Raw genomic sequence first — 19,595 nt, 5'->3', positions numbered from 1 at the left:
CAACACAGCAGTCAGCACACAGGGGCTGATCAGGGCTGTAGGGCAGTAGCTCAAAAGAGGGAGGAATGTGGAGTAGGGTGCAAGTCAGTTGGAAAAATTGGCAGGTGGTGGCTGGGTGTCCTTTGAGTTGGAATCATGGTGCAGGGGGAGGGTCCCCACTGTGGATGGGCACTGAGGTTGTGGGCTGCTGAGGGCCAAGAGGCTGCTGCCAGCACTGCCTAAAGTAGGGGCGGTTCATGCGTGCAGAGTGAGCCGGGGGCAGGCTGTCTGTCCTATGCCTCTATGTCTCCATTTCCCCATCTTGCTGGAGGGCATGAGTAGTTCCTGATAGCATCTTAAACCTCCACAGTGCTACCCTGAGACTTGTAGGAAATTAGGAAGCTTAGTGGGGAAAAGCCTGAGGGGCCTCAAATCAAGGATCCTCAAATAACCTCTGACTACAGGAGAGGACAGGATCTCAGTGGCAGCAAAGCAAGCAAGGAGGACAGAGAGAAAAGCTATTACAGTTGTTATTTCAGATCCTCAACCAAAGTCTTTCCAGAAGATTCCATTTTGGCTAACGAATCAAAAATTTCCATTATAAGCATTACATTCATCTCCTAGAAAATTCTTTTGAAGCCATCACCAAGAGTCTGAACTTACAAAAACACAACATAAAGCAAAACGAGGTGACTGGCTTCCAGGACACAACCTTGAAAACCACACGCCAGCAGCCCCAAGAGCAGCTCCGCTGGACCTGCCACAGTGGAATCCTATGAGACCGAACTATGCTGGTGTATGCAAGAGGCTTCCCGGATTTTAACTGGAAACCCAAGTGTAAATGAATCTGTCTCTTGCCCACACTTAGGGGCAGGTGCAGCTGTGACACAACAAAGTTGCCTGGGCCAGCCTCCTAGCCCATCTACCACGATGATGGCAGGAATGGGCTGGAATCAAGAGGCAGACTCCCACAAGGAAGCCCCTGATGGAGGCAGCAGATGTCAGCATGGCATACGTGAAGGCTGGGTCTGGGGGTGGGTTGGGCTGAGCTAAACTCCCATATCCATGGGTGCTCATGAGAGCAAGATGGGATGTGAGATGGGACGGACTAGGCCTCAGCAGAGACTGGCATGTGTAAAAACCAGGGCTGGGAGTGGGCCTGATGGGGATTATTGAGGGTCACCTTGAAGTTGACCCCCTTGACTAGGCCAGATGGTATGCGTGAAGACTGGGCCTGTGGTGGGCTGGCTGGCCTGGGCTGCAGCACTTTCGTTTCGCATGAGATGGGGCTGGGGATGAACTGACCAGGCAGCTGCACCTACTGGTATGTGTGTTGACTAATGCAGGTGACCCGAACCTTACCCTGCATTGGCTGGCACACGTGGGAGTCAGGTCTGAGGTCACCCCAGGTGAGGTTTCTTGGGGGACTCCGAGCCTGGCCACAGGCAAAAACAGGATGTGTGGTCTGACACTGGAGTGCAGGTACTGGAACTGGGCCTCAGTTGCTGATGCCTGTACAGGGGACAGCATGCCCAGAGGCACATGGGGACATGACAGTCAGATCTCGGTCCTCAGGGAACACTGACTGCTTCGTCAGAGCAAGGAAAGCAAAACAGGCTGGACGATTTCCCCGTCCAAGCTCTGCAGCGCGTTCCCGGGTCTGTGGATGCACTCAGGTGAACTCTGCCAAACAACAGACCTTGAAAGGATTTCCTCAAAACTACTCGGATAACATCCTCAGACCACTCTTCCCTGTATCAGGTCTCTATGGTGTCACCAAAGGATTGTCCTTCTGGAATGTGACAGTGGATAAGACCCAGAGTTCCTGACCTCAGGAGGGTGCCCACTGCAGCACAAGAGATGGACAGAGCAAACAGGTGCACAGACAAGCATGTAAACATAGCTGCAACGCAAACCTAAGAGAACCAGGGTCCTCTGAAGGTAAGCACTAACTCTCAAGGCTGGACGCACGGGGCAAGGGAAGCAATCAGCAGAAGCAGTGTGTTAGAGAACAGAGAGGATGCTGTCCACCTGCACTTCACGTCCTCCCAACCTCAGCAGCCCGGGCCATCTGGGCAAATCTAACTTCTGTGCTTTTGTGTTTGTAATTCCCTACTGTCCCAAGATGTGACACATGCTCTAAACCCGAGTTTGCATCCTTCACCATGGGCCCCTCTCATTCACTGCCCCCTGTTTCCAGCACACGTTTATCCTGATCACGCGAAGCAGTCGTGGGACATGCAGGCTGGAGAAGAGGATTCTTTCACTGCTCCTCGCCTGTCAGTCCTTTGGGTGAACCAAGGCCCTTGTGTTTCCAGAGTATTCCCAGTCAAAAGAAAAAGGTAAAAGAGACATGTGCTTTGCTTCCAGTTCTTCCTCAGAGAAGTACATCCTGAGACTCCTGCCTGCTCCTCAGCCCCCCACAGACCATGGTCCAAGTGCAGGTGCCGTTCCTCAGTGTCACTTGACACGAGGACTCTGAGTTCTGGAAAGAGCCAAACGCCTCAAAAGGAATTAAGGTAACAGCCAGTGCGGTAACCCAGGCAACCTTGGCCACACTTCTAGTACACACTCAGACTCGTGCAGCCGTCCATCCCCGAGCTACTTTAGTCACAGAATTAACCAGCGCATAATCAATACAGCTAAAATCAAATTGCACTTTGCAGTTAAAAAAATGATGGGAAACAAGGTGAATTACAATGAAAATTACAGGCACAACAAGAGAGCTCAGCAAAGAGGAGACGAGAAGGACAGATGATCATTCGCTATGACACACAGGAAGCGACCTTGTAATCAGACAGCACACAAAAGAAAACGAGACGAAAGGACCTGACGACTCTTGTACAAACTGCAAACAAATACCAGGAAGCGGAAGAACAATCCAGCAGCATCCAGAAGCCGAACTCTAGGCATGTAGGTAGCTCCCTGTCAGGCGAGGTCCTACACTAATCCACTGTATGAACATACGCAAGTGCGGACGCCGAAGAACCTAGGCAGGGCACACGGAAACTACAGCGCTTAGAACTCAGCAGCCCAGCCTCAGGAAGACTGCACGTAAAAACTGGCGTAGAAGAAAATGCCCCAGTACCATTCAAAATCAGCCCCCAAAGGAAAGTACGCACGGTGTTAAACTGAGAAATTCTAAAGCCAGTCCAGCTAACACGCTGGTCAACACTGTTTGCATATCCTGCTTCATGCAATAGGATAAGAAACAAACAAACAAAAAACAACACAAATGGGATAAACATTGTCGGGGAGAGATGAGATGGTAGGGTTACACAGGCAAGTGTTTCTAATGCTGTCAGTTAAGTAAGGCATGCTTGCTAAACTACAATAAACATATGAAAAGGAGCCTTTTGACATGCTTACGCCAAATAATTACTTAAAACACTTCTTTGGGGAATGAACCAGTGGATCAAAGATTTCTCTCTGCTTTTTCTCCTTTCACTTCCAATTAAAATAAACAAATCTTAAACAAACAAACAAAAAACAAGTTACTCTTTGGATAGACGCTGAGGTGCAGTGGGTTAACTGCCTCTTGTGCTGCCAGCATCCCATACTGGGGTGGCATCCTGGCTATGCCACCTGTGTTCCAGCTCCCAGATAATGTGGTTAGTTAGTTTCCAAAAATAAAAACATAGCTAGTGTAAAAGATGAATGTTTATGTTAACACTACTATCATTCAACAGCTGCTACTGTAAGTCAGGGCCATAAGGATCAGCAACAAACTCAAGAAACAGATCCTAGTGGATTTGGGAATTTCATTTATGTTAAAGGTGAAACTGAAGCAATGCTATGGCGTAAGTGGGCAGCCACACCCACTACCATATGTACCTCACATGTAGAAATAGAGATCTTGGCTGCAGTAGGTACTAAGTAAACACAAATGAGCAAGCAGTAAAATGATCAGAGAAAGAAATTCAATCTCAGGATCCGGGGGGACAATCTTACAAAGCAAAGAAGCCACAGACAATAGACACAGAGACACACTAGAAAAAAGTCATTTCTAGATGGTCAGTGAGCTACACGAAAAAGCAGAAGCCAAGACGCAGAGCAAGGAGACCCAGCGAGCCTCTCCCGTTCCCCACAGCCCAGGGCACCATGAAGGAGGAGTGGCAGCTGTCACTACGCCAGCTGGGACAGCAGCTGGGGAGGCCCTGTCGCTCAGCATGGGGACCACACTCACCCACAGCACAGGGAAAGCCACTACTTTGAAAACTAATTGGAATCTTTTCAAGCAGAAATCTCGAGAACTTGCTGAAACTCACTTTTGGGAAGCAGACCTGCAGAGGAAGAAAACGCAACTGAAAAACAAAGGATGCCAGCTGTCTGCCTAACACAGGTGCATCCTCAGAAACAAAGGCTTGTAGGACTGCCAGGAGACACGCCAGCAGGTTGCAGAGATGTGTACTTAGCGTGACCCAGGAAGAACCTTCTCCATGCTGCCCTGGGTACCCATGTGGTGCTGGTGGGACACAGGGAGTTTATCGCCTCGAATGCACACATGAAGGTCTACGTAAAGTTCATGCGAAGAGCACAGAATGAAATGCCTATTGGGAAAATCTACCATGGATTTCAAATATATATATATTTTTTTTTTGCACCAAAATAAGCTAACCTTTCCATTTTATTGCAATCAACTTTTGGAAGTATCCTGGTAGCTATATATGGAGGGCAGCTGCTGGGTGAAGACATCAAGATATAAAAAGAGAAGCAAAACATAGAGAATGTATGAAGGAACTACACGGGCTGGCTTTGGGATAAAGTGGGCAAAGTTGGCATCTCATCGCCACTTTGAGTCCTGGCTACTCCGCCTCCCACCCGGCTCCCTGTGAACAGCCCGAGAAAGTGGCAGCAGATGGCCTAAGTGCTTGGGCTCCGGTACCCAGCCAGGAGGCCTGGATGAAGCTCTTGGCTGCTGGCTCTGGCCTAGCCCGGTCCTGGCTGTGCTAGTCACTGGAGAGAGTGAACCAGCAAATAGAAGATCTCTCCTCTCTCTGTAACTCTTTCAAATAAATAAATCTTTTAAAAAAAACCACAACGTTATAACTTGGCTTGGAAAGACACAAATAGCAGAGAAGGCCAGAGAGGAGCCTACCCAAAGAGCTGTGATGCCTGTGGGTGTCGTAAAATGATGACTGACTGCAATTTTCTTAATAAAATGGCCTCTCAAATTTATATCTTAAATATATATCATTTTTAATCAGGAAAACATTATTTAAAAAAAGTTGGCAAGAAAAAGGAAGATAAAGACGCAGAGGGCAGGTTCGGGCCAGCACAAGCTCCCCTGCTCAGCTTTAACTGCTGCAGACTTTCCCAACAGCAACAAGCAGCTGAAGAAATTACTAAAATGACTAGCGTTGTCCTCTGGAAGCTTTTTCTGTTGCTTACAAAGCCATACGTAATATTTACTACATATGAAAGATACAAAAATAAGTAACTCCTGGAAAAAAAAAAAACCCAAACCAAACGAAAAACAGTGAGGCTTCTTCATGGTGTTCAGATATTCAGGATTAAAGAGCAAAAGGACAAAGAAATATCAGCACATCCAAGAGCAGAACTCTCCAAGGTCCCTTTCCCTGGCTTGCTATTATCAAAACCAAAAATCACATCTTATAATAACAGCAAGATGATGCTTGTGAATAAACAGGCTTATGCATTAGGGAAGAATAAAGGCGGTGAAAATGAATTCTCAGATGTTCTAAACAGGCTTCTCACAGGAGGAACCACCCCTGGAGAAACAGGTGCTGATGCGGGAAGTCAGGGCCACTCGCTCCAGCCCTGAGGGTGCAAGGATTAACCTGGAGATTCTAGCTTGCTCTCTGGCGCCACCTCCTGATCAAACAGCATGTCAACTCAAAACTACACAATTTGAACTTTCCTCTCATTGCCGCCCACCCTTGGGAAGACACTTAGATGCTTTTTCCAGTTTCAGCTACAGCCTGATGTTAACTCTGAGCACCCATTAACATTTAAGAAAGACAGCATCCTAGAAAGCGATCTCTCATGTTACTTAAAACTTGCCTCACAGTTGGACCCTTTCTGGAAGTCTCAGTGCCCAAGTCACACGGCTTCAGCAGTCCAGATTCACCCGTGAAGGAGGCGACGGCACGCTCCTCGACTCTACAGCCACGTCCACCGCCCCTCAACCATTTCACCATGCAGCAAGTCAGGAGGGAACCGTTCCTCCCAGGTCCAGGGACCCAAATCTCCGCATGGAGAGCCACACAGCTCTTGAGCGACACCCAGCACCCTACTAATGGATTTGGGCACTTCATTTAAATTAAAGGTGAAACCGAGGCAATGCTATGGCCTAGGTGGGCAGGCACACCCCTCATCATATGTACCTTCCATGTACATGCTCAGCAGCATGGATTCAGAAGGGGGTGTGGGCGCCATCTCCCAACCCAACGTGATGGAGAGAACCTGCAACAGCTAGAAACCCCAGGGGATACCCTCAACCCTTGGCCCCTGCTCGGGGACCCATCATTCTGGCCACTATGCAAGACCGGCAGCCACCCATCACCGGGATCAGCACTCCAGAGAGCTGCAAGGTCTCCAGGTCACAATTGTCAGGAAATCATAATAAGCAAATATAAAAACCCCCCACAATTTATTCACAGCCGTCCTTGGGGTTGGGAGCGCACGGGGGATTCCCTCTAGGTGTGCCCACCCGCCTCCCAGGCATCCTCGCATCCTAGTCTGGGATGCAGTCAGCCGGGCAGAGCGCAGCTGCGTGAGCCGCTTCTGGGAGGATAGAGAAAGTTGGCTTGGGCAGCTCCTGCTGCGAGGAAGAGGAGGCTGAGGAAGAGGAGGAGGAAGAGGAAGAAGAGGAGGAGAACATGGGCGGGGCTGTAGATGCTACCGCCAAGTTCTGGTCTCCGTCGCTCACCACGGTCACTTCCGTTGCACCCTCCTGGATGAGGGCGTTCAGGCCTTCGAAGTCAGTGCAGGTAATACCCGAGCTGGCGATGAAGGTCTGGCCGCCAGCGCCTTCCGGGGGTCCGGCCGGCGCCGCAGGGATGAGCGTGTGGTCGTGCGCAGCCAACAGGACCGTGGGCTGCGCCAGGGCACCCGCCTCGGATGCGCAGCCCGTGGCCTGACCCGGGGCGATCAGGTTGACCTGGCGCAGGATCTGCAGCCGCTGCCCACTGCCCGAGAGCTCATCCGGGCTCTGTGCCACCAGGGCTGGCGGCACGATACTGACGGTGGTGGCAGTGGCAGCTTCAGTGGCCTGGACGATGCTGTTGGCCTGGGGCATCTGGTGGCCCACGATGATCTTGACTTGGCCCTCCCCAAACTGGGGCACCTGGCTGGGCTGCAGGGGCACCTGCAGCTGGCCCACGGTGAGGGGCGCGGCGGGTGGCTTGCCCGGGGTAATCTGAAACTGCAGGACTGTCAGGTTGGAATTCTTACTTTCCTGGTACTCACTGTGCTGCCGCTTGTGGCTGCGGAGGGAGTCCTCGCGCATGAAGGAGGCGTCGCACAAGTCACAGTGGAACGTCTTCTTGGCGTCTAGCTTGGCCAGCTGGCGGCCTCCCTGCCTGCCCACGTCCTTCCTTTCTGAGGCGTCGGCCTTGTCTGCATGGAACTTCTTCACGTGCTTGCTGAGGTTGCTGGGCTGCTTGGTGTCGAAGCTGCAGTAGCTGCACTTGAACGGGCGCTCTGCGCAGTGGATGCGCTCGTGCACGCGCAGCGCCGCCTTGCTGGAGCAGGAGTAGCTGCACTCGCTACACTTCTCGGGGTGCTCAGCCTGGTGCAGGCGGCTGTGCTTGCGAAGGGTGGCCTTGCTGTCACCCAGGAAGTCGCAGTGCGGACACTTGAAGTTGTTCCCACTGTGCTTGATGCGCACGTGCGACTTGAGGTTCCCCTTCATGGTGCAGCGGACGTCACAGAACTCGCACTTGAAGGGCTTCTCCCCCGAGTGCACCCGCATGTGTCGCTTCAAGTCCGAGCTGATTTTGAACTTGGAGCTACAGAGCCAGCACTGGAAGGGGGCGTCCCCTGTCAACACAAGGTGAGTTTCCATAAGAACAGGCAGGTAACAACTGCAGCGGATTCCCCCTGAAGCGCACACCCAGGACAGCGACACGGAACTCTTGAATCCCGTTCCTAGGGGAAAGGGGTTTGCTTCTCTCCCACAGCCTAAACTACCACCTCTGATCTCAAACCTGGAAGGAAAAACACAGCCTAAAGCCAAAACAAAACTGGGAGATGGAAGACAGCTACTTAATTGTCCCCGACAAAATATGATTTGCGAACATACTTAGGTTCCTTAAGACAGTTAAGCTTAGAGGGTGCCATTTGGCCGGCCAGAGGTTCACCGATGTACACTCCTGCAGGATCTGTTGCTTCTGCTTGACTTACAGGACACAGATTTGGCAAGGTATTTTCAAATGGGTCAGCTCCAAGTGCCACGCAAAGGCTGAGCTGAGACACCCAGCTTACACTCTGCACATTTTTATTAATCAAGATGTGTTTATTGCACACAATTTGTTTATCCCACATTTGCCAGCTGCCTTCTTCGTTTGTGAGGTTACAAAATCCAGCTGCTTGACTAAAAATAATAATAAAACAAACCAACATTTATATTTGCCAAGAGACGAGCAGGGAAAGTGAAATTGCAAACATGTGAAAGGGTAGGAGGCTCTGAGTTCCGCTCCTGGAGTGCCGAGTCCACATTATCTAAGCCACAGGTGATGCTAGCAGCTGGGTGACTCCCCCACTTCGACAGTGTGTAAGCAAGTAAAAGAGTAGCAGCTACGGCCTTCTATTGCTCCTGGGGCGGCAGGTGCCACCAGGCGGGACAGTGTGCTGTGATGCTGGCACCAGCCCTTGAGGTGGGTGCTCTGGTCCAGAGGAGGATACTGTGGCCCACAGCACTCAAAAACTTGCTCATGGTCACCCAGGAGGAGGTGGCAGGGCCACGATTCCAAAGCTGACATTCTTGGATGCTACATGATTATCCGAATTTTCTGTACAATTGGCTCACATCCTCCTTCATAGGTCATAAACGTAAAACACTGGGCTTGCATTCCAGGGTTCTGGCTTAGGGTCATACAATGTGATCACCAGCTTCTTAAGAAATACAATGACAGACAGTAGGGAGCGAGTGAAGAAGCTTCTGGAAACGATGCCTACATCTAAAACAATGGCTTAAATGATCAAACTCTACCAAGTCTTCTAGACTCTAGAACAAGGAATCAATAGTCTGATGGCCAAATCCTGTCCCCCAGCCCATTTTTTTTTTTTAAATAAACGTTTTTATTGGGAACAGCCACGACCGTTTCTTGACACATGGTTACTCTCATGTTGTAACAGCAGAGGTGAGTACTGACAGATCTAGGGCCCCAAAGCCCAAGACCCCCTTTCTGCCCCAACCCCCCCCTTTTTTTTTTAGTGCTATCACCGCTTTGGGACAGTTTTGTGACTCATGTTTCAAATGCACAAAATAAGCTAAATGAAAATCACAGACATACCAGAGCAACCAGTTTCACTGAAACAGTCACTAAGCTACTAAAAGGCAGGATGTGCTGTCTGGCCATGAGTGTGTTTCCCGTGCCATGAGTAACAGGATCTGAAGGCAGCATCAGTAAGCACGGGACTTCACACTGAAGAATGCAGAATGGTCCCCCCCATTCACCACCACTGCTGACAACACCTGAGGCTTCCTCTGGCGGCGAGTTACACACACCATTCTTAGACCGGCCACCTGTTTTTATAATCAAAGGACACATCAAATTTCAGTGCAAGTGAAGATGTGACTTCTTTTCCCAACCAGGTTCACAGACCTGCTGAATTCTACTCATGCATTCCTGGAAGAAGATATCTGTAGACCCAGAGTAAGAATCTAGAATGTTCTAGTAGACTTTCTAAGTATGTCTCTGCTTACATTACAGAGAGCCTAACAACACTTTCTGATAAGAAAACAAAGAATTTAAAACCCTTCATTGTTGGTTTTTTTAAATCATGATTTTTTTTAATGTTTGTTTTTCTCTCTGTAGAAGGCAGATTGATAGAGATGTATATAGAGAGATTTTCCATTCATTCCCCAACTGTCAACAAAAGCCAGGGCTGGGCCAGGTTGAGGGTTGGAGCCCATGTGGACGGCATGGACCCAAGCACTACAGCCATCGTGCAGTGCCTTCCCAGGACATATTAGCAGGAAGGTGGATTGAAAATGGAGGAGACAGGACTTGAACTTGCATTGTAATATGGGATGCAGGCAACCCAAGAGGTAATTTAACCTTCTTCAGTGAGGTGTATTAATCAGACAGCCCCCTAAGACTGTAGCTCCCCAAGACCAAGGACTGTGTTTGGTCCTGCCTACTACCTCCCCTCCAGTGTCTAGTGTATGGACAGACTCAAGGAATGTTGTTGAATAAGTGTGTGATGGGTATTTTTAAGCTGACAGATCTTTCTAGAGCTTACATTGCCACTACAATGTCTGATGTTTGAACTCATCAAGCCAGTGGAAAGAGAACAGAATCTGATGAACTCTAAAATTTTACAAGTGTCCCTGACTTCCAAAAAAGAACACGAATGTTTTATGGAAACAAGGCCTAAATGGCACACATTTGAAGTTTTAGAAAAATATGACGGTTCTAGACCAATTTAAAGATGCCACTACAAGCAGGAAGTTCATTCTGAGAAGTTGAAATGAAGCTATTTCATAAATGAATCCTTCCGTGTCTGACGTGGGCGTGGAGAATTTCTGAGGAAACCATTCAGCCATCAGCTACTGCTACCAAATGCCCCGGATGTCCCTACCTCTCACTCTTCCCAGGGTTTCTGTCTGCTCTCCAATCAACAAGTACAGAGTGATATGCCATGAGTACCATGACAGGCTCTACCATGCCACTGGATTTGCCCAATAGTGCATCAAATGGCTTGAAATGCCATTATTTGCTTATTTACTTCCACCTGGGTCATTGCCATGGAAGGGTCACTCCCAGCCTAGCCCTGCAGTCTCAGAATGAGGATAGATATGCACAGTAGAGCTAGACTACCCCAAGCAAGCCAGCAGACTGGGAGTCTGTGTACATGTGAGCCCAGCCAGGATCAGCAGAACCGCTTGGTGGTAGCAGCCGATGGCTGACACTGTAGTGCTCAAGGAGGTTTTGTAAGTTTTTTTTTACACCATATCGCTGTGACAATAGGCAGTCAATACACACATTGATATCTAGAAATGGGGTGTTGTCACAACATGGAAGGGAAACCTGTATTGCTTTTGGATTGAGATGCAGGTCAAGGCTGGAGAAACCTCAAGTCGCAGCATGTAAAGGCAAATATTTGATCAGAACTGTCATCTGCAGTAAGTTAGAAGACAGAAAATGCACAGAACCAGTTTTAGATTTGAGGAGGCAAATGCGAAGTAAAACAGTGCAAATATTTTATCAATCACACATGATAAGGCACTGTAAAAGGGAACCAGCTATTTTCAAAGCAGAATTTCCAGACAATAAGAAAGTCGAAGAGTTACAGAATAAAGTGTCTCATCAGCCATCATAGCCAGCCAGCGTTCCAAAGGTACCACCCGAAGACTCCCAAACTAAGACAAAATCCCGGGGACAAAGACCACATTCCAGGAACTGATCTCAAAGTGAAGATCCTGAGTGTCAAAATCTTCAAAAGGATTAAGCTGGTGTCAAGTGGATTCTTCAAGTCAGACAAATGAACTCGTAGCTCCCACAGAAAGCCGCGTGTCCTAAGTGCCTACGTGATAAGTTTAGAAAGAAAAGCAAGACCCTCAGAGAACTGTGGGTGTGGATCTTGGCATACGGACGCATGAGACTCACAGGGCTTTGGGAGAGCTTTACTGTGTTACTAACCTAGGGTATGGTAAAACGTAAAACAGAGAAGACCCCTGGCTTTCAGCAGGTGGGAAGCAGGTGAGAAAGTTCCTCCAGAGTGGATTTCCAATTATTTTGCAAAGCAGCTAAGGAAGGTGATGGAAGGAAGCTCCCACAGGCAGAGGCAGAACCAGGCTGCTGAGCTAAGGCCTAATCCAGAAATACGGCCTGGTGGACGCCGGGACCCTCTGCCCAGAACGAGTGACTGCCAAGTGTACCTGCCACTCTCCCCCTTCAAACAGGATCATCACAAGGGTTCTGTCTCCGTGTCACTAGCATACATGTGCTGTGCAAACAAGGAGCCAGTCTTCTCATCTCAACTGACCTCAGATGAAGAGGAACATGGGGCACCTGAGGGAGACCCCATGGCCCGGGCCCTGAATCCCTAGTGCATGAGGGGTCCTGGGAGGAGGTGAGCACGTGTTGTCTGACAGAGATGTGACTGATGGAAGAGGGATACAGGTGACTGTGGTCATGCCTCCAGTTTTCCATTTTCTCCTTTAACCTCTGCCTTTCCCTTGTAACTTTGGGATGCTTCCTCCCATCCCTGATACCAGGTTCAACCAGACGACCTGCTTAAGCCAAGGAGAGGCTTACAGATGGACACAAGCAGAGGCCTGAGCAGGGCTGGCTGACTGGCTGGCTTGTGCCTCTACGCTGGTCATAGCAGAACAAACTTAGGTTGGATCAGAAACACACAGAGCAGCCCACGGCCAAAGCTGGGGGGCCCCTGGCCTCCCCCACACACCTGATGAAGCCAAGGCCACACCAACAGCCTCCTGCTGCTGATGGGAAGCAGGCAAGCAACAAGCGTTGACTAGCGTGTAGGGGCTGTTGCGCAGCATCAACATGTTGACAGCTAGCACACACCACACCGGAAGGAAAGCACAGTCTGTCACTCTCTGCTGACTGCCACGTGTTTGGATCGTGCTGTCCCTGCTGAGTATACAAAGACTACTGACATGTCTAAGTACACGCAGGAGTATATTAACGATGCGCTCCTTAGAGCTCTAGTTCATTTAGTGGCTCCCCATTGCACACTTCACTCATGAATGTACTGTAGTCATGAACTTACAGAAAGATGCACATAAATTACACACATGGTGTCTCCCCCATGTTGCTGACAAGGGCAGCTTCATCTGGGCAAAGGAAAGCAGATGGGCACACCTTGGGAAGATCAAACGCGTCTGTGTTTTCTCATGGGGTGGGCACACCCTCCAAGGTGCATGTGCTGCTGTAAGCGACAGGAAGCGAGGGCTGCAGAGCGGGAGCAACGGGTGGCACTCACCGGTGTGCGATCGCAGGTGCACGGTGAGCTGGCTGGAGTTGCGGCTGGCGTAGGGGCAGAGCTGGCACTTGAAGGGGCGCTCGTCGGAATGTATCCGCAGGTGCTTGTTGAGGCTGCTGCTGTCGGCCGCCGCATAGTCACACGTCTTGCACTTGTAGGGCTTCACGCCCGTGTGGCACCGCATATGGGTCTTCAGCTTGTCCTTCCGGCTAAAGCACTTGCCACACACTTCACACTTGTGGGGTTTGTCTCCTTCAAACACACACAGATGGCAGCAGGAAACGAGATTAAACAGGAACAGGTTTACGGCTCATGATCTTGGGACAAAAGTAAAATGCGTCCTTAGAAAAAAAACCCCAAAAGTGGAACAGATAATTGGCAAAGAGAATCTTGTGTCGCTCGGGGGCAGGGAGGGAAGAGGAGGAAGGTCTTCATTCTACTTTGCTTATTGGCATTGTCTTTCTTCCCCCTCGCAATGAAGATGAATTCTTCATTTATGAAAAGTAGAAGTCTACTAAAGTAACATTTTGAAGTATAGCTGAGTAAAATAAGAAGCTGCTAACTGTGGCTTGCAGTAAGTCTCCCCTTTACCCCCTGCAGAGATGCACTGGAAAACTAGGACCCAGAAGGCAGCATTTCGCAGCCTCACTTGTAGCGAGGTAGATTCCTGTGACAAGTCTTGGTCAATATCACAGCAGAGACTAAAGTAAAGTGTGTCCCTTTGAAAACAGGCAATTGCTCGCCTTCCGAACAGCTCCCTCTGCCTTCTTGCTAGCTGTAACGCAGATCCAGGCACAAGAAAGCACGTGAGGCTGCCAGCGTTTAGGGAGATGATGCGAAACACTGCAATGGGAAGGACTTGGGGTCTCTGGGATCTCCTGGCACAGATCTGCCACTTGCCCACCTCCAGACGGTGATGTGAGAGAGACTCGAAGCCAGGCCTGCCTTGAGCTGCTGTTTGGCCGTCTTCCTGACTTCACCAACAAACACACTACCTTGCCACCTGTGAACAACTGCGAACTATCCGACCCATATTTTTCTGGTTCTTTGCTGGCAGCAAACAAACCAACCCTCTCAGCTAACACAAATTTAAACACTTCCTTTTTTTTTTGCTAACCACTTAAAATACCATTTATTTGAGAGAGAGACAGATTGTCCATGAGCTGGTTCACTTCCCCAGTAGCCAGGAGCTCAACCTAGATCTCCCACGTGGGTGGCAGCGACCTGACGACTGAAGTCCTTTCCACTGTCCCCCAGGGCACACCCCGGCAGGGAGCGGGGCGGGAAGTGAGGCTGGGATTGTGACATGAGATAGAAGTGTCCTAGCCACTATGCCAAAGGCCCATTCCATCAACTCTGCACAAACCACTGGTCCAGGAACTAGAACCAGGACTTAAAATTTACAAAAAGCAAAACACTAGCCTTTCTTTATATTGATTCCTTTCTTGTACATAGAGTAGCTTTACACTTAATATCATTCAGTAACCATAACATGATTTTTATGGCTCAACTAGTTCACTATATACATGCACCATAAATTATTGAACCAATTCCCTACTTGGCTAATGAAAAAATGCAGTAGCTATACACACATTGACATGAAAAGATGTTCAATATTAACTGAAGAAAGCATGTTGTAGTTGATAGCGTACAATGTGGTACCTGCATAATGTATAAAGTGACAGTATGTAATGTGGTATTGTGTTAACTTGGGAAGAGATGGGAAATGGATTCTGTATGCCTTAATTCCAGACTGCTGCCCCAGAGCTGACTTTTGGCCAAGGGAGGAGCAGGTGGGTGACCACCTGAGATTTTTGCTTCTTACTTCACATGCCAATCATGTATTTTGGCCAAATCCTAAATAGCCAAGCGCTAAAATTAACTGTCAAAGCAGATCACCATCATCTCAGGGGGAAAGAGGGATGTATCGGGAAATGTGTTACAGGTTTTCACAAGAAAGAGGAGAAGTCAATCCCAGCAACTTCACTTCCCAGCGCTGGGGGCCACAACAACACCCTTGGAGCCTCTCTGCCTATTTGCAACAAGGGCGAGATTGGCGGGGGTGGGTGGAGCCGGCAGCTTCAGCCAGTTCTGTTGGGAAGGAGCCCTGGAGCTGCCGTGGCTGCAGCCCCAGTCTCCAGGGGTTAAGGTTCAGGTCACTACTGTCCTCTCTGGACACCTTCTTGTTAACCTATGGCCTTGAAGATGTCAACAGAAACACATCAGTCTGACACTGACTCGGGACACAGCCTGACTGGCGAGGTTTTCTGGTGAGCATGGAGAGACTGCGAGCTGCCGCCCTCACCTGTGCTTCTGCCACGCTTTGCACAACATCCACCGTTCTCCAAGCACCTGGCTCTTACGGCGTCAAACACGGCTAGTGCAGCCTCCGAGTATGAAACCCACAGAGAGAGGCTCATTGCCGTAATGTTTAGAGATGCTTGAAACTTAACATCTGGACAACTGGAATAAATCCAAATGACATGCCAGCAAGGCTGACAGTAACCCTAAGCGCACTAAGGCCCTCACTGATTGTGACCAAAGAATATAATCAACAATCATTGGCTAGCTAAACAGCAGATGTGGGCCAGGTGAAGCCAAAGTCAGATTCCAGTGTGGTATCCCTCACTTACACATGCTGATGCTTCTGAATGGCTACATGTCTGCAGCAGTGAAGCAGGAACACGGAACCCTCTGCTAAAGAAGGCTTTCTGTGCTCGCTGCCGCAGCACACTGCTGATGCTGGAACAACACCAGGAAGGTGAGCACGGCTCAATGACGACGGACAAAGCCACAAAGCGCTCCGTAGTTTAAAAGAAATAAGGAAGGAGGAGGGTGGGTGGGGAAGGCAGGCAGGTGGAGGGAAGTGTGCGAAGTATCAGCAAGTGCCTAAATCTCTTTGTGATATATGTGACATTTGTCCATTTTCTATGAATAAATACATTTAAAGAATTATAAAAAGCAAGGCCTAAAAATATTGCCCCATGTTACAAAATCAAGATATCATAAAGATAATTTAAAAAGGGAAATCACCACAATCAACTTTCCTCCTTGCATTGATCTTGTTCTCCCCTTTAAAAAGTACTTTTCAAAGTCACAAAATAACACATACTATATCCACTATATCCAATGACGCCACAGAAAGATATACATAAATGCCATTATCCTTTGCCCTTATTCCTACACGCGCGTGCGCACACACACACACACACACACACACACACCTCACAGAGACAATGCCACTGCATTCTAGTTTCTATGAATTTGGCTGATTTTCATGCAACAGTGGCAGCAGCTTGAATTCCTATTTGCGAGGCTGGCTCACATTCTTTTCTTCCATGCTTTAAACATTTTCTGCCAAAACGACATGCACAAACATTTGCATTCTTGTGACACCCAGTGAAGCTCTGGGTCAGGCCCGAGTCTAAGTAAGCCAGAACCCCAGCCCTGGGCATAGAGCAGGTGTTTAGGGCACATGGCCCAGGAGCATCTCATACCTGTGTGGATTTTTAGATGCCGCTCCATGTCCTTCATGCCGTAGGCAGTCTTGAATTGGCAACCTAAAAACAGGAAGGAACAATAAATTAGAAAAGCACTTGAGGTGTCATGCTACAGCAGAGGTTAAAGTTGCTTGGATCATGGCTGTTCCACTTTCCATCCAGCTCAATAGGAAAGTAGCGGAGGGATGGTCCAAGTCCTTGGGCCCCTGCACCCATGTGGGAGACCTGGAAGCAGCTCTGGCGTCTGCCTTCAGGACTGCTTGGTTCTGGTCACTGTGGCCTCTTGGAGAGCAAACCAATGGATGGAGACCCTTCTCTCTGTCTTTCCCTCTTTGTCTCTGAACGCTGCTTTTCAAATAAAATAATTCTTAGAAAAGAAGTAAAGTGAACATAGACTTTAGGGTATTAAAAACTAGCAGAAACTTCCTAAGTGACCTATAAATAGGATGAACACATCTCCTGGGCCTCTGGATGTAACGCCCCAGTGAGAACACAGCATCTGTCTTAGATTTCTACCACAACCCCCCAATCACATCAAACTGGGCACTTCTTTCAGCCCAGGTGGCTGTTGGCTCATACAGACAACAGCTTAGCCATTCCTCATGAACGACACCAAGGACACATAGCCACTGCAAGCAGGGAGTCTGGCTACAGCCCGGACCGGGAGCAGGATTTTATTTTTGGACAGGTCGGGACAGAATAGTTGGTGACCACGGAAGAAGGCTTCAGATTTGGACTCCTATGTTCATAGCAGCACAATCAGTAATTGCAAAAACATGGAAGCAGCCAAAATGCCCATCAGCAGACGATTGGATAAGAAAGCTATGGTTCATCTACTCCATGGAATACTACTCAGCTATTAAAAAAAACAAAATGCAGTTCTTTGTGGCCAAATGGGCCAAACTGGAAACCATAATGCTAAGGGAAATGAGCCAATCCCAAAAGGTTAAATACCACATGTTTGCCTTAATTTAAGATGATATGATGTTATGTATAACAAGTTATGTTATGAATGTTATATGTTGTGTATAAACCAAAATTGAAATGTCAATGAGGTGGTCACAGAAGGTGGATAAGAAATCGCATTTACTTTTACCATATTGGTTACTCATTACTATGTCAATTAATTCCATAATGATGTAAATTTTTGCTGATGGTATGTTGGAGCTTTTAATTGATCGGCATGATACTCTGCTGGCTCTGTCTTCAGACCAGAGAGGGTATACCTAAGAAGCCGTTGAACTTGACTGGACAATAAGATGCTGGACTCTATGTTTGGTATATGCTTGCAATGGGGGAATCTCAACTGAACTTGAACTGTGGTTATGCAACAAGGTGGAGGAATCCACCATGGTGGGAGGGTTTGGGGAGGGGTGGGGAGAATCCCAGTACCTATGAAACTGTGTCACATAATACAATGTAATTAATGAATTTAAAATAAAATTAAAAAAAAAAAAAAAGAAAATGTTAACATGCAGACCGTAGATGAAGGCCACGTGGGCAAGTTTTGGTCTTGTTCTTGCAACTGTTCCATGAGTCTGAAACAATTTCCAAATAAAAAGTATAAAACAAAAGTAAGGAGGAAAAAAAAAATCATGGATGTCTTCCTAAATTGTAGCATCGGAAAAGAAATTCCCAGTGGCCTGGAGTTTTCAGTTCATGAGTTTTCAGTTCAGAGTCATGGAGAGGAGACACAGTAACATACACACAGAGACAGAGAGAGAAAGATCTTCCATTCTCTGTTTCATTCTCCAAATGGCCACAGTGGCTGGGGATGAGCCAGGTTGAAACCAGGAACTCCATCGAGGGCTTCCACATGGGTGCAAGGGCCTAGGCACTCAAGCCACCTCTGTTACTTTCCCAAGTGTATTAACAGGAAGCTGGATTGCAGGTGGAGCAGTCAAGATTTGAATCGGTACCCAGATGGGATGTGGGCATGGTAGGTGGGAGCTTAACTTGCTGTGTCACAATGGCAGATCCCTCAGTTCCATTTCTAAGCCTATGGCTGTGAAGGCCTGGGAACCCCTAGGCATGATGAATAGAATGACGAGTAGCAGGTTTCTATGGGCTAATGGCAATGCCATGGGGCTCGGGTTTTGGGCCAGTTGACATGGAGCACATCTACACCCAGTTGTAGGAACACAGGAGCATGAGCCCTGGAACCAGGCTCAACAGCACATCTTCTACCCTGGCCATGGGATGTCACCGCAGGATATCGCTACACATGTTACCTGGATAGCAACAGCTGAGCCTCCGCTGAGCAGTTACGGCTGCTGGCTTTTTGGTGCGTGTCTTGGTAGGGAGAGAGATGACAGTGGCTGTCTGGTTTTCGTTACTTTCCGCAGGAAGATACGTTTGATAGCCATGTTCAAACACAAACTCTGGAGCTGAAACTAAAAGATGTTGTGGTTACTGTGGTTACTGCTTTCATTTAACTTTTTTAGAAGGTTTATTTATTTGAAAAGCAGATTGACACATACACACACACAAATACACACACAGAAAAAAGATCTTCCATCTGTTGGCCCACTCCCTAAATGTTCGTAACAGGTCGGCTGAAACTGGGTCGCCCATGTGGGTGGTATTCCTATGTTTAAAGTGCTGTGAATTCTCCTAAAACAGTGACACCTTATTTCTTTGTACCTAACATGTTATAGATTGAAAGGTGCACTATTATTTTATATTTGGGCAAAAAGCTTCCCAAATAAGCACATCATAGCAGAAAGTGTTCTTTTTTTTTAAATTTTAAACATTTATTTATTTTTATTGGAAAGTCAGATATACAAAGAGAAGGAGAGACAGAGAGGAAGATCTTTCATCCAATGGTTCATTCGCCAAGTGGTCACAATGGCTGGAGCTGAGCCAATCTGAAGCTAGGAGCCTCTTCTGGGTCTCCCGTATGGCTGCAGGGTCCCAAGGCTTTGGGCTATCCTTAACTGCTTCCTCAGGCCACAAGCAGGGAGCTGGATGGGAAGT

General features: G+C 48.3%; 1 protein-coding gene across 4 annotated transcripts in view; it reads right to left on the bottom strand.

The window, feature by feature from the left end:
- The window catches only part of ZFP64 (ZFP64 zinc finger protein), a 62,036-nt gene that overhangs the window by 29,586 nt on the left and 12,855 nt on the right, over window positions 1-19,595 (bottom strand). The window contains exons 3-6 of one of the 4 annotated variants that reach the window (XR_009247441.1): window positions 18,851-19,012; window positions 16,617-16,679; window positions 13,120-13,371; window positions 6,872-7,983 (exon numbers count right to left, since the gene is read on the bottom strand). Coding sequence is in view for 3 of the 4 variants with exons in the window: in XM_004585905.2 (XP_004585962.2) it covers window positions 6,677-7,983; window positions 13,120-13,371; window positions 16,617-16,679; window positions 18,851-19,012 (1,784 nt within the window). In the remaining variant the exon portion in view is untranslated. Of the gene's footprint in view, window positions 1-6,569; window positions 7,984-13,119; window positions 13,372-16,616; window positions 16,680-18,850; window positions 19,013-19,595 lie in introns of those variants that run through there. The other 3 variants (XM_004585905.2, XM_004585907.2, XM_058679465.1) reach the window with 3 other exon arrangements.

The sequence above is a fragment of the Ochotona princeps genome, chromosome 22, assembly GCF_030435755.1.
Source record: "Ochotona princeps isolate mOchPri1 chromosome 22, mOchPri1.hap1, whole genome shotgun sequence".
Lineage (NCBI taxonomy): Eukaryota > Metazoa > Chordata > Mammalia > Lagomorpha > Ochotonidae > Ochotona > Ochotona princeps.
The sequence above is the reverse complement of the archived record's forward strand: the minus strand, read 5'-3'. Positions and strand labels throughout refer to the sequence as shown.